General features: G+C 53.6%; 1 protein-coding gene across 1 annotated transcript in view; it reads left to right on the forward strand.

The window, feature by feature from the left end:
* The window catches only part of ADAP1 (ArfGAP with dual PH domains 1), a 62,788-nt gene that overhangs the window by 46,078 nt on the left and 1,587 nt on the right, over positions 1-15,123 (forward strand). The window contains exons 5-10 of the mRNA XM_075767684.1: positions 4,072-4,184; positions 6,256-6,402; positions 11,347-11,430; positions 13,800-13,862; positions 14,264-14,335; positions 14,781-15,009. Of these exons, the coding sequence (XP_075623799.1) occupies positions 4,072-4,184; positions 6,256-6,402; positions 11,347-11,430; positions 13,800-13,862; positions 14,264-14,335; positions 14,781-15,009 (708 nt within the window). The remainder of the gene's footprint in view (positions 1-4,071; positions 4,185-6,255; positions 6,403-11,346; positions 11,431-13,799; positions 13,863-14,263; positions 14,336-14,780; positions 15,010-15,123) is intronic.

Raw genomic sequence — 15,123 nt, forward strand, 5'->3', positions numbered from 1 at the left:
AGGGGTGCAGGCAGCAGGTTTGGGCAGAGCAGAGGAACAGCTCCTGAGGATGCAGCCCTGGAGGAAGGATGGAAGAAAGAAAGAAAAAGAGAAGAAACAAGCAAAGGATTGATGAACATCTGTACCAAAGTACAGTGAAATTAGCAGCTGGCTTTGTCAGAGCAGCCTGGAGCTCTTTTGCAGAGGCGATCGGTCTGGGAAGAGCCGGCATGTGAACTATGAGAAGGGATAACACTTAGTGTTGTGTTGAGGGGTTTTTTTAAATTCTTCCTTGGAGTGGAATTTAGGTACTGTGTTTTGCCACAAAAGGTTGAAAAGAGAAGATAAAATGATGACATGTCCCTACGTAAGAGGGCAAGGAAAGCTGCGTTTCCAGCCTGACTTTGACACTGGCTCAGTCTTGTCCTGGGCAGCTCACCAAACCTCCCTGGGCTTCCCTCTCTTCCTATATAACTGTCACGATGCCCATCTGCCAGGGGTAAGCGTTAGGTGGGCTTCACAGATTTGCAATTATTTGAGATCCTCTTTAGGGAAACGCAGAGCAATTTTATTCTTCATCCCCTAAATAATAAGAAAAATCACAAAATATGTATTGTGGAGGAGAACAAGTTTAATAAGGAATGCCTGCAGCATCCTTCGCTGTTCAGATGTTTGGAATGAGACGCTCAAGGTGAATGAATGGATGACACCCACAGCCAGGAATTGTGGAGCAGAGCTGCTCCGAGGTGGAGCCGCCGAGAGCTGAGCTCTGTGTGCCCAGCGTGCTCTGCTGAGCCGAGCAAACCCCGGGTGGGGATTTCTGAAGGAAAAGATGGGCTTTCCTTCTGCATCACCCCACATTTGCATCTGGAGATGTCCTCCTCGCATTGTCTCGCCTCTCTCGCGTTTGACACTGATGTTCTTTCCTCCAAAACCAGCTCTCTCCAGCCCCCTACGAGGTGTTAGTGTTCCCCAAATGTCAGGCACCGAGAGGCGGCGGGGAGGCTGTGAAGCCGTCTTTGCCGTTTAGTGGAGTGAATAGAAATGGCTTTTGAAGTGCTCTCCCGTTGCTCCGACCGGCTTGGCATTAAAAATCGGCACCTTTTGGGAAACCGAAACTGCCTGTCCTTGGTTTCTAAACTGCAGGCTTTGAGAGCAAGCTGCTTAATGTTTTGCCATTCAAGAGAGGAGTCGGCAAACGCCGGCCGTCAGGGCCCCAGCAGTATCTCTGCCTCGCATTAAGCAAATCTTGCATTTTAGAAACGTATCGGCCGAGCATCACCTACTGCCTGTCTGTCTCCTGTCAGACAGATATTATTCCTATTCAGCTCCATCGTGCACAGCCCGCTATAGGTTATGTAGCGTTTTTGCTGATAGGAGCCTGGCAGGTAGCAGCATCTGACTTTGAATCAGTCAGAGCTTTGGTTCCCCGGCAATTAATTCCTCCCATGGCGGTGATACAAATGCATCAGCCCCGGGCCTTCCCCGCGCTGTCGTCGGATGCGGCTGCCCTCGGCTGGGTTTTGGTGCCTTTCCTAGCTGCTTCCCCTTGCTCAGACTTCGGATAATCCTGCTCCCTGTGAGTTCTTCTCTTTCTGACACTGCAAGTGCCCTCCAACAGGTTAGCTCTGTCTTTTTGCTAGAAAAAGTGCATAGCAAGCCCACAGTTGGGACAGGATTGAACTGATGGACTGAATTAGCTCGTTCTGCTCGTGGCTTTGGGGAAATCTCTTCCAAGGTGGATGGGTGGAGCAGAGAACGAGCTTCAGACCTGTAATTCCTTCGATACGTCTGGTATCGGTCCTCTGGGTTACAGGGCTGGTGCACGTGGGTAACGTCTGCACGGGGCAGAGCACTTGTCCTGCGCTGGAGGGATGGGCAGGGCTCGGAGGCGGAGGGGTTAGGTGGGCAGTGGCGTGGCATCACCGTCTGGCCGTGGCCGTGGGATAAACGAGGGTTTGGGCTGCCCCGTGCGCGTGTCTGGGCAGCGACGTGGTCTCGGTTGCCGCTGAGTCTGCCTGGCCGTGGGGAGCGGCAGGTTCGTGGGAGCGCAGGCAGCGGGGACGGCTGGGCCTCAGGGCGGGGAGAGGTGCACGCTCAGCTTCTGCTGGCTCTCTCGTGCGAGCGAGCGAGCGAGCTGTAAGTGGTGCACGAGGGGGGATCCCGGCAGGTTCTGCAATGAAAACACCGGTGCCGGTTCCTGGGTGGCAGCGCACGCCCGTTTGGGGGGAAGGGTGAGGCCCCGCTTTGTAAAACACAGCCCTGCTGCAGCATATGCCCCGTGTAGAATAAAGAAACAGCTTTAAATATTTCCCCTGCTTCTGTCTGCACCAAGTTATCAGCCCGTTTGCCGTCCCACGTGGCAGCTGTCGCGCCGGTCGGGTTTATGACGCTCTGTGGTTAGCGTTCTGCGTTCCCAACGGCACGGGCTTTGCCATTGCGCTCGCTCATGGCAGACGTCGGTGGCTCTGCCTGGAGTGCAGTAAAGTCTCTCTGAGGAGCAGAGAGTATTTGAATTGGAGTTTTGTAAGTCCAGACAGAAGAAGCTGGTATTCTGACTATCAGCAAAGGCATATTTAGCTAGATGGGTGCTTTCCCTTTGGGCATCTTTAGCTGTTGTCGATACTGCTCTTTTCTTCCTGTTTTTTCTGACCATTAAAAGTGTGTCTGTGTGCATTTTTTTTTTTTGCTTTAGGTTTTTATGGCTGTCCTGGTTTTGGCTGGGAATAGAGTTAATTTTCTTCCTAGCAGCTGCTGTAGTGCTGTGGTTTGGATCTAGGAGGAGAATAACGTTGATAACACACTGATGTTTCGTTGTTGCTGGGTGATGTTTACACTAAGCCAAGGACTTTTCAGCTCCTCACACTGCCCCGCCAGCGGTGCATAAGAAGCTGGGAGGGGACACGGCCGGGACAGCTGGCCTCGACTGACCAAAGGGATATTCCATACCATATGACGTCACGCTCTGTATATAACTGGGGGGAAGCTGGCCGGGGCTGGGACCACGGCTCGGGAACTAGCTGGGCATCAGTGGTGAGCAACTGTGCTGTGCATCACTTGTTTTGTATATTCTTTTATCATTATCATTATTGTTGTTGTTATTCTTTTCCTTTTATGTCCTATAAAACTGTCTTTATCTCAGCCCACAAGCTTTACCTCTTTTTTTTTCCAGTTCTTGGGGACAGTTCTCGGGGTTTCTTTGTTTTAAAGCATTTACAATTAGCGCGTCAAGTAAACTTGTGAAATAAGTTGTGCGTTGTGGCTGCTGCAGGAGGTGCTGGCAGTCATCAGCTGTAATTGCTTTTCTGATTTGAGGAGTTAAGATTTTTAGATTCTTTTTTTCTCTCTTTCTGGCTCTGTTCAGTTTTAAATAAAGCACGTGTATTTTGAATAGCTGCAAATCCACCCCTGAGGCTGACATCCAGGGAGAGAGAAGAGGTGTGGGGTGGCCAGCCCGGCTGCCGTGCCTGGGGCTGGAGGGACCCGCTCCCAGGGGAGAGGATGCGGGTCTGGCTCAGTGGCTTTCTGAACCAAAGGGCCCTGAAGTCAGTGGGAAGAACTGCAAGCATTTTCCCTTTTTTCCACACGAAAAATATATTTGTGGCTTGCTCTGATACAGCCATCCGCCCCGAGCCGCTTTCCCTGCCCGCACACTCTCCATGTTTGATTTTTTTAGCAGCATCAGCACAGTAGAACAGATCTCACCTGCCTTTGCCTTGCTCCAGGAGTGCTACTGGTGTAAGCTGAGGAGCATCCCTGGCGCTGGGAGCTGTGGCAGGGACACAGCCCCCCTCCTCAAGTCTTTGCCTGTGTTGCAGCGCGGGATGCACGTGGGAATCCTCCTGTGCCTGCCACATCGTGGTGTCACGGCGGGGACATCTGTGAAGCTCAAGCTGTTAGGAAAGAGCAAGAGTGGAGTGAGAAGGGCAGATCTGAAGGAGAAGGCCTGTTTTGTTCACATCTTGAGCAATCCAGCCACACGTTTGGTCTGCTTCGTTTTGAAGTCGAAGCTCTTCTCCTTTTCTTTACCCAATCTCTTTTTTTAAATGCAGTGTTTTATCCCTGGTTCTCAGCAATTGCTTTCTGCTGCAGGGTACCGAGAAGGATTTCTGTGGAAGAGAGGACGCGACAACGGGCAATTCTTAAGCCGAAAATTCGTGTTATCGGAGAGGGAAGGTGCGCTGAAGTACTTCAACAAAAATGACGTGAGTACCTGGGATTGCTGTATGCGGACAGGGGATCGCAGCTGTAAGAGCATTTTCGAACAAGTAATTCCTAGGCCAACGTTTTATTTATAGTTTTACAGTTTTCATAAGCATTGAGTCCCTGATCACTCCAGGACAAGGGTGCCAGGTCCAGCTTACCAGTGTTTTCAGGAGGGTTTGCTCTTGGTCCACCACTACTGTCATGGTGAGACACCCTGACTGGCCATTTTACCCAGTCCTGCTCTGTCGAGTCAATAAGGCTTTTCTTCAATTGTCAGTGAAGGAGTTTATCTCAGCTCTGGCTCTGCATCATCCACCCAACGGGGTGTTTCATGTTTGTGGCTAGCTTGTGATGAAGGCATCACCACCTCACAGCGGTCACTGGGGTCTGAAACCTCCTTTGCACGGCATGGCCAGCAACCCAGAGGAAAAGCTCCCTGGTTTTCTATTCCAGCATCAAGCGGTGGAAGCATTTGTCTTTTTCCCCCAAGCACATTTCATTTATTGTAAGTGAGAAATGGAGCTATTATCATGAAAATGGCACTCGTGATGAACGAATAGATGCTCTACTACTCTGCACCGCGTAATGGTGGAAGCCAAGGTGTTTTCTCTGACCTTTGAGTCTCCCCTGAACATCGCAGCTGAGAGCAGTCCAGGCCAAGCGACCAGCCAGTTTTCTTGTGTAGTTGATGCAATCGTGGTGTCATGATGACCCACGCCATGCAGAGGAGGGGAACATCCAGTCACCCTTCTTCACTCCCCGGGTCCAGCTTTGATAGTGCTGTCTTCTTCAGCTTGGTGTGCTGCAATTGCATCTTGTGGACAGGGGAGAGCCAGTCGTTACTGAGGGAGAAGTGAAAATCCCAGCAGTCACTATTGACTGCTCTGGTAGTTTAAAGCTTCTTTGCTTCATTGTTGACCACAGCCATGGTGGGAACGGCGCTGTCTAGACACATCCTCTTTGGTGGGATTTCCCCGCTGTGGTCACCCATGGCAGCTGTGTCCAGGGCAAGTCCCCAAGTTCCCAAAGTGGTGCTAGCATTTCCACCAGCTCAAGGACTTCCGTGTGGTGCTGGGGACCATGGCACCACTGCATGACCTTCTGCTGGCCCCTGGTTGTGCCTAGAACTGCTGTTACCAACCGCATAATCTTTATTTTTTGGGGTGTTTTAGTCAGGCTTGCTACTTCACTTCTCAGTGCAGTCCTGAAAGGGTGGTAAACTTCTGGAGATATTTTATAGGAAGACAAACCATGCTACAGAGTTCAAGTGACCTGCCAGAGAGGGTGCAGGTGGGATTGGTGCCTGGGAGGGCATGATCCAGGCTCAGCGTTGGGCTAACCCAGCCAAGAGATGGGCTGTAAGGTATATACTTGTCCCTCTGGAAAGAAAGTTCCCAGTTTGGAGGGCAAACGGAGGAGCAGAATCAGAAGCCCATGGCTCATGTGAGAGGGTGGGACTAGTGGGGATGTGAGCATGGTGCCCCCGGCCAGCCTAGCACCCAGGTCTGATGTTGGTGAGGGTGCTAATCCTCCATCTCTTGGGCAAGGATGACCTGGTTGTGAGTGCTTGAGATGCAGAAAGCATCCTGGCCTGTTAGTTAGCAGTCTGCACTTCTTTTGTCTGGCTGAATGGTTTTCTTTCTTCTCTGATAGTGCTCATCCTGGTGTAAATGCTGGTCACCTGTCATTAGGTAAAGAGGCTGATGTAGGAGTCAAGAGACAGTTGAAGAGCGGCTGGGGCAGGAGACATGGTGAAGGTGCTTGTCTTCATAGCACAGCATCCTCTTGTGAGACCTAGCCTGTCCATCTCGCTTCTGGGCTGAAACCTTTCTCCCCTTGAACTCTGCTGAATTTTGCAGAAGAGCAGGGCGTTCTCCCAGGCTGGCAGAAAGCACTCATTGCTGCCTGAGCAAAGTCTCTGATATCTCATCTCCAGGCAGTTTTGTGGGCTGGCAGTAATTTTTTTTTTAGCTAATGGCCTCAATCAGGAGGTTTTTTCTGACCAAGTGAACTGCTTTCTGGTTTGAAAGCCAATTCTCAGGTGTTTGCTCACTCAGCTGTGTTTTCCAGGCAAAAGAACCCAAAGCAATTATGAAGATTGAACATCTAAATGCGACTTTCCAGCCTGCAAAAATCGGGAACCCACACGGACTGCAGATCACTTACTTGAAGGACAATAGCACAAGGAACATCTTTGTCTATCATGAAGATGGCAAGGTGAGAGCGCGGAGGTAAAAAGAAAGGTTGGGTTGTGGTCCTGGGGGGTTGATGCTGTTCAGAGCCAGCCTGTGGCACACCAGGCTCTGACTGAGCTGGGAGGTGCTGGGGGGATGTGAGAGGGACGGGGGTACGGGATGCACAACCAGCTTTGAGCGTGTTTGTCACGTCCTTCCAAGCAGAAAGGTTGCAAACTGTCTCTTCTAAATAACGAGATGCAAACGGAAGGAATCGCTGTTCCTCTGCCTGCGACTAGACGCAGGAGCGGAGGCATTTTTAAGGCAGGCTCCTCAGTGCCCGGAGAAGGAGACGGGGTGAATGGAGCGATGGAAGGTGAGGGGACTTGCTCTGAGGACTCACAAAAGGGGAGCAAACTGGATTGTAGGACTGAGGAACTGGTTGTTTCTCTGCCTGTCTTGTACTTTAGAACATGCAAAGCTGCATGTCTGTATTGAAAGAAATGCCCTTGCTTCGATGCCCCCGTGCCTCTGAAGGGAGGTGTGAAGAAGAGGGCTGATGGGTCTGGGGCGCCCGTTCGCACGAGGGCAGCAGGACGCGGAGGCCAGGGCAGAGAGGGGGGTCCCAGCCCTCCTGGAGGGCTCAGAGGGGTCCCAGCCCCTGGGGCCGCCGTGAAGAACAGCGACAGGCACCACGCCGGGTCTTGTGTCCACGCAGAGAGCAGGCCCAGGTGAGTTTGCAGTGGGTGCCATCTCACAGCCTTATTTTAATATCCTCCCCCAAATATTTGGGGCTCCCCATAAAATATCAGCAGCCCTGGAGGGGCCACAAAATCAAAGCCTAAAGCAGTCGCGTTCACATCGCGTCTACTTTCCTCTGCCCATCACGGTTCCTCCAGCCTTCGATGTTAGATCCCGTTGAGCACCCCGTCTGTCAGAGAGGCTTTCTGGGGACAATCCCTCGCGGACCGGCGCAGCAGGGATTTGCGGGATTGTCTCGGTGCGCAGCCCGTTCCCAGCCGTTCACCCCGGCACGGCGAGCCAGGCCGCCCTGCTAGGGATGAGCAGTCTGTGCTCATAGCAGGATCACTCCTCTCCAGACTCTGTAGGCCAATAACGCCACCAAAAATCAAGACATTCTTCATTTGCGGGTGAGCGAAGCTGCTCTTCCCTCTGCTGCCGCTCAGGCTCCGGGTGCGGCGGAGCTGGACGATGCCTGTTGTGCTCGCAGGGCTGCACTGCGGAGGCTGGATGCGGTTCCTGTGTACTGCAGGTGGTGCTGGCCGGAGGAAATTAGTGTGTCAGGTTGGGTTAATTAGTGGCATCGCCTGGTTTTGTACATGTGATCTGCGTTCACACACATGCATGTATGCATATAATAGACACGTGTGACAGATGGGCAGCCTGCCTGGCCTCTCACACCATGCAGCACCGCGGGGTCTCGCTCTGTGTATTTGAGGGTCCCGGGGAGCTGCTCCGGCAGGGCTGCTCCCCAATTTACCCTCGACCCGCTCTGCCCGGTGGGATGTGCAGGTCCCGCGGCACGGAGCAGGCACTGCTTGTCACCAGGTGCTGCTTTAGCACAGCAAAACATCGCTCAGGTCGCTCTCAGGTACCTCCCTGTCTGCAATTTAAACCGAAATAAGAGGAAGAAGCTCCTCCCTGTGAAAGCAGGATGGGCTGTGATGCCGGTCTGGCTGCTGTCCCACCAGGGCAGGATTCGGGGTGGCAGGGGGGTTCCACTGAGGAGCTCGACAGTGACGTAGATCATCGCATGCTGTACTTGGCTCTTCTGCTGCAGTACCCCAGAAGAAAGCGGGCTTATCTCTCGGATGGGACAATCCCACGTGTGCTTACTCAACCCCTAAATCAGTGGGAGAGCCCTGCCGCCCCGGCAGCGTTTGCTGGAGTAAGGCACCCAAAGGGATAGAAGACGGACGGACGAAGCAGGTCGCCGTGCTGCCGCCCGGAGCTTCACGGGGTGGGACAGCATCACGCGACCTGGCTGGAGATGTCGTTCCTGTGTGACCTCAGCCCGGTCGCTTCGTCAGCTCCTCGGTGTGTCCTAACGGTGAACGAGAGACTGAAACCAGCCCCCGCACCCTGTTCAAAATGGGCATGGCTGGGGCTTTCAGGATGTGGGTGTCTAACGACAGCAGGCACCCGGAGGGGCAGGGCAAGGTGTGTGTTGGGCTGTGACCATTTTAAAGGACGTTCTTGCGGTCCCTTGTTAGCACTTACCCACCGCCAGACGTACTGAGCCAGCCGGGGTGACCCGGGGCGCCTGTCGGAGCTGGAGACCGATCCTGTGCGTGGGGTGACTCCTCCGTGCAGAGCGCCCCGCGTCCTGGAGGCACCTGAACTGCTGCGTCTTGCCGGGGCTGTCCCTCCTGCGGGCAGAAGGCTGGAGCCAGCCTCACCTGCCCCCAGACCTCCATCCGGGCGCGGGCGGTGGGAGAGCTGCAGAAGTGGATTTCCCACCGCTCTGAGCTCCTGTCGGGGCTGAAGCTCCCTCTGCAGGACTTCTCCTGGAAGCCATGGCAGGAGCAGCTCGGAAAGCTGCGGTGTGCTGCTGCTATCTCTGGTGTTACCATCGCCCTTAGGATGCTCAGAGGTGGGCTGAGTCTCCAGGAAAGGCCACCCTTCAGGGTGCAGACCAAGATCTTTGGATCTTCTCTGGACAAATTAGCAAAACGCTTTTCCCCAATTCCTCTCCTTTCCTGAGCCACACCAGGAGATTTCAGGACTGGATGAGGTGGCACGAGGGATTGATCAGCAGAAGCGGAGTAGCTCGTTGCTTGGGCTGCAGGGATTGATGAGCAGGAGGTACAGTGAGAAGAAGTTGTGTTTTTATCCAAGGTTGTCAGTCTGAGACTGCCCCCGCAATGTGGGTGGCTCCGGTTCAGGATGGAGACTGGAGAGACACCAAGGTGGCATGTGGGGGGGGAGTCTGCGGTGGCCCTGCAGGCAGACCAGGAGGAAGATGAGAGCCTGGAAAAGCTATTCGCGAAGGTCAGGCAGTAGTTCGTTTTCTCTGCTTGCTCTGAGACATAAATCAGTGAAAGGAATCTCTGCTAACGAGCTAATGAGACAACACCTTCCCATCTGAAAGCACTGAGCAGTTTAAACTTGGTTTAATACATCAGATATAATCTGTTGGTTTAATACATCAGATATAATCTCCTCGTTCTATCCGTGGCGTTGTGCGTAATTACACACACAAAATTTCAGCCACCGAGCCTGCTGGCTTTGCGTGCGCAGGGACGGGTTTGTGTAAAGAAAGGTGGTGGGGCCCTTCCTCCAGCGACGGCTGATCCATACTCTAAGAAGCAATCGACTGTTGGAAGTCAGTGAGGGTTTCAGCTTCTGCTTCTCTGCAGGTGGCACCCTATCTGGCCTCACCATCCAGGAGGAGACCCACATATATATATATACACACACACGTAGCCATCTGGTTGGTGACTGTATGAAATATCGACATTTTAACATTGCAGCTTCTTTTTCATTACCTCCAGCCTGGTTTGGTCATCATTAAGTTCAGGAGCCAGTTCCTGTCGTTGATCCTCTTTGTGCTGCTATCTGGGGGCTGCTTAGCTGCTTAGCGTAGGAAAGCGAGCGCTAAGTCAGTCAAACCTCAGTCGAGTAGGTCAGCGTTTTCCAAAACAGTGTTTCTGTATGTCCTATTAGGTGGGTTTTTCCTCTACACTTGAAGTCGATTAACGAGCCAAAGCAAAACCTTTGAACTTTTAGAGGGTGGCTATTCGCCATCTCAGACCTTTTTTGAGGTATCTCCAGTTCAGCTCCTTAATACTGAGATCTCCAAAATTACACGCAAACCCCTTTTCTTTTCCCCAACCATTTTTAAGCACATCAAAGTTTCAATCTTACCGAAGGCCGACTTCTACTTTGATACGGTCTTTCTTACGCTACAGCAACCTCACCTGGAAGGGTTGACAGCGTTTATTTTAGGATCAAGTCTGGCTCATTGAACCTGTCCCTGACGTGCGAAGCTTCACGGGCGTTAATGCCAGCCGGGTAGGTCAGCATCCGTCACGCCGCAACTCAGCATCCCGGTGCGGGCAGCTGTTACGTCTCCCTTCCAAAATGCCTTTCCTTTGCCCGTACCTTTAGACCTCAGGGCAGTATTTGAGAGCTCCCTGTGCGGATCGCTTAAAATTAACGTGGCTTTTCTCGGTGAAACCTTCAAAAAGGCATCCAGCGCAGCGCAAGCTCTGTGGGTCTTACCAGAGACAAACGAATAGATGAGGTTAAAAACAAAGAAGTTTTAAACCAACTATTTCAGAGGGAGGGAAAAAACCCCACCAAAACCCCAGAGATTCCTGCCAAGGAAAGGCAGAAGTGCCAGAGCATCTGGGACTTGAGCTGGGACTTGAGCATCGCTGTGCTTGTCCCTCGAGGACTCGCAGGTATGACTGATAGACTGGAGTACGAATATACAGAGATATTTGGCCACTCTTTTAGCAAAACACTGAAATATGGTGCTAAGGCCTTAACATTTGGGTGGGATTCAGCCATTCCTTGCCTGCAGTCAGCTCGTGGCTGCCAGGGCCGGGGCGGGCAGCTGCAGCGGTGTCGGGCTGCCTGCGCACCCCGCCAGCGCCAGCCGAGCGGCGTGTATAGGGTCCAGCTCAGCGCTGGGCTCAATACCTCAAACGTTGCTTCGATGCTGGTTTTGCCAGTCCAGAGCTGTGCTTAAATCCTTCCCTCTGCAGAAATCCCCGCGGTGCTCGCTGTGGGCTGCAGAGCTCCGTGCACGTCTTGAAGCCTGGGACAGCGGCTGGATGTTCCCCATCCTTCACCCCTTTGCTGCTCTCTTTTACCTCTGTATTTTTTTTTTTTTTTTTTTAGGACTGCTGCTAAACTGTGCTCTGTCACTTGGGACAAAGCAAGGGGCGAGATGAAACGCAGCAGGATCGTGTTATTTTATGTGCAAACTACACCACTCACTTTTCTTTCTCGTTATTAGGAAATAGTGGATTGGTTCAACGCCATCCGGGCAGCACGTTTTCATTACTTACAAGTGGCATTCCCTGGAGCCAGCGATGTTGACGTGAGTCTTCCTGCATCTATTTTATTTTTTTTTTTTTCCCCTCTTGCTCATTTTTAACATCTTGTTAACAAGCTGGAAGGCTTGGAGAGCGCTCCATCCTTCAGAGCGTTTTACAATTACTGGCCTGAAATTATTGCGGTGGGCTGCAGAGCCCACGTGCAGCACGTGTTACCAACACCCAGCCTTGGAAACCGCGTGCGTGCACACACGTTCACACTCAAGATGCGAGTCGTGCGTATGAGTAACTAACTCCAGCGCTGTCACGCGTACAGAAGCTGTAAGCGTCTTTCTCAAAGACTGTTGCTATAATAAATAAAAGCTGAAACAAAGGCTGGAAGGTAGAAAAGATGAAGGCAAAGGAGCGTCAGGGCTGTGTCCGAGCCTCTGGAATTCGTTCTGGGCAGGTCAGCGCAGCCTGTCTTATGAATCTCTGCCTTGTGGTCTCCGGAAGCCGGGGCTGCTGATTGCGTTATCTCTGGCTAATGCAGTACGGGAGGCTGAGTTAGTGCAAGCTGACTGGAAGCGCCTTGTATTGCGATTGCTGTGTAATGATGTCACTGGCTCTGGACTCGTCGGTGTTGCTGATTACTCCGTTACCTCCTTGACTTTTATCAATTTTGGAATCTAATTGCGTTACCTGCCTTCTGTTAATCACCTGGGAGGGGTCCAGCGGTGGTCCAGGGCTGCAGGGTGGCTCTGTCCCGCGGCAGCCCACCGGAGCCAAAGCCTTCCCGTCGGACCCGTGCACCGACATCGGCTGCCCCCGACCACCCTGACCCCTGGGGAGAGCAAGGGGAGGAGGAGGAGGAGCGGTCCCAGGGGTGGTGAGCCCTGGCACGAGGGACCTCACACCATTTGCTGATGAGAAGTTAAACAGGGCAAATATGGAAAAAAAAAAAAAAACCAACCCTGTAAGATGAGCCTCGTTAGCCGGCTGTGGTACAGTCCCTGTGCAGCGTATAATTTCCTTAATCATTTCTCCCCCTCTCCATATCCTCTGCTTCTGCTAAAGTTGGTTGGCACATCGGAATCCAATTGTCCCCACAGCCCCGCAGTTGGGACAGGGGTTACATGCTCACCAGCTGCCACTGGCCAGGGGAGAGAAGCTACTTACATTTTTACTTATCGTCCCCTTCTCCTCGATTATTCTTTGGGGGAAAACAGAGGAGTGTAACGTTTAGCGAGGTTTAATTACGAGCGCCGCTCCTCAGAGCGTTCAGCCTGGGGACGGCTCTGCGGAGATGGTGGTATCTACAGGAGGTCGCTCAGCCCTGGCTGTTGCCATCATTTGCATCTAATTTACGGTTCCTTTTCCCTACCAGGGAGCTGAAAAGCTGTTAAATTTAAACGGGAGCCAGGTTAAGTGCCGTAGGGAGGTACAAATTGCTGACCCCACCCTAAGGATGCCCGGGCTGCCTCTGCAGCTCCTGGGGAGCGAGGCTCTTGAAGGATGTCTCAGGGACCCGTCTCCAGGGTGGAGAAACCTCTCTGAGCGAGGTGGTGAGCTCCTCGCTTAGCAAAGAGCCCTCGGCCCTGTCCCAGGAGCCAAGTGCCAGGGCTATGAACACCGCAGAGCCCTTTGCTGCCCGTGACGAAGCGTGTGGGATGAAGATGCTCCCGGCTGCTGCGGAGCGGCTGTGTGATTCTTTGGGCTGTTGTATTTTGGGGTGTCTTTGCCCTACAAGCACACGCACCTGCTCGACCAGGGCTGCTGTTGGGCAGAGCTGGGGGTTGCAGGAGTGCAGGTGGGCAAGCGGAGCCGTTAACGACCTGGTTAAATAAGGCAGGAGCAGGGCCGGGGGGGGGGGGGCAGAGCGGCACATGGCCAGGCTCGTCAGCCCCGTTTTTGGTGAAACTCGTCGTCTTTCAAGAACTTTTCAGAGGCATCTGCAAAGATCTCGCAGCTATTGCCTTGGCTTCACTAAGCAGCGTTAAAAATATCCCCGACGCTGGTCACTGTTGGCAGCAACCTGCGGGGACGGGGAGCGCACAGGCAGCGTGCGTTAACGGGGTTTTACGGGCAAAATATACGTTAGGGCACGCGTGAGGAGCTCCCACGGTGGCTGGGGGAGGAGATGTGTCGCCAGAGCTGACCGGTGAAGGGGGGGTTGGCCCGGGGGCTTCTCTGGAGGCCGGGGGCTTTGCTGGCGAAGTGGTCAAAGATGCTTCGTGTTTCTGCACCCACCGCTTCGGAGGAGTGGGACCAAGCGTTCAGCCAGAGCTGCCGGGCGGGCTCGGGGCTGGGGGTGAGCTCGGCACGGGCTTTCCTTCAGTGACCGCCCCCAGCCCTGCCCCGCACGCCCGATGACCCCCCCAGCTCCCTCCATCTGACATTCTCTCTCTCTCTCTTTCTCCTCCGGTTGCTCTAGCTGGTGCCAAAACTTTCTAGAAACTACCTGAAGGAAGGGTACATGGAGAAAACGGGGCCAAAGGTAGGATCTCGAATGGTTCTGCAGCTCCTCCAAACTTGAGGAGCTTTGCTCTGTATGGGGCTGAGAAGGGTCTGCTGGTGGCACGAACCCACCCTTGCTGGAGAGGCAACACCTTCACGCCGTGAATGCGTTAATAGATGTTCCCCACCTGGGAACGAATGTTAAAAAAAAAAAAATCCCAAACCACTTTTCACAGCCCAACCACCCCAGCTCCCACTGCCCATTACCGCAAGACCACCAATAGCTGGCCCAGACCCTGGCTGCGGTGGCTTGTGGTGGCCCAGGAGCCACTTGTCCCCAGCACACAGGGCTCCTCCGAGTCCCCGATACTCCTGGGTCGTGCCTGGTAAGAGGGGGCTGCGCTGCTTTGGTGTGTAATCCGGCATTTCTTGACTCTTCAGCAAACAGAGGGATTCAAGAAGCGATGGTTCACCATGGATGACCGACGGCTCATGTATTTCAAAGATCCCCTGGTAAGACGAGGGTGCCTGGGCTATCTGCTGGGAATAATCTGTAGTAGTAAGAATAATAAATAATAAGCGCAGCCGAGGCTGGTGGGAGAGCCAGGAGGGCACTGAGCTGTCACTGCGGGGTGGATCTCCCTGGTGTCCAGCATGTAGTAGCCCCGTGCACAGATATTCACCAAAAGTGCTTTGGAACTGCTGTGCACCAGCTGCAGATATTTCTGCAGCTGGATTTTTGGATACCTGGTGTTGGGGCTGGGAAGGTCCCGTATCACGAGTGTCCCTGGGAGGAGCTGGAGTGGGGCTTGGTGGGGCGGCTGGTGCTTTCCGCGTCTGGCTGCTGCGCTCTGCTGCTGGAGTTTCTGGCCGGGGCCGAGCGAGCCGTGTCCTGGCTGCCCGGGTGCAGCGCTCCCCTTCGCCGTCGTGCCTGCCTGACCGCGCCGCTGTCTCCTAGGATGCCTTTGCCAGAGGGGAAGTCTTTATTGGGAGCAAGGAGAACAGCTACAAGGTCCTGGAAGGGCTCCCGCCATCCACGCAGGGAAACCACTGGCAGCACGGGATAACCATCGTCACCCCGGATCGGAAATTCCTCTTCGCCTGCGAGACGGAGGATGATCAGCTGGAGTGGATTACGACTTTTCAGAAAGTTATAAGCCGGCCGATGCTGCCTCAGGAATACGCAGGTGTGTTTGCTGGTGAGGGCTGGCGGTCAGCCTTCGCCCCTTTATTTCCCGTGCGTTTGAGGACGGGACGGACGGGGGGGCATCGGGGATGCGGCGGCATCGCTCCCTTGTGTG

Source organism: Balearica regulorum, chromosome 15, assembly GCF_011004875.1.
Source record: "Balearica regulorum gibbericeps isolate bBalReg1 chromosome 15, bBalReg1.pri, whole genome shotgun sequence".
NCBI lineage: Eukaryota > Metazoa > Chordata > Aves > Gruiformes > Gruidae > Balearica > Balearica regulorum.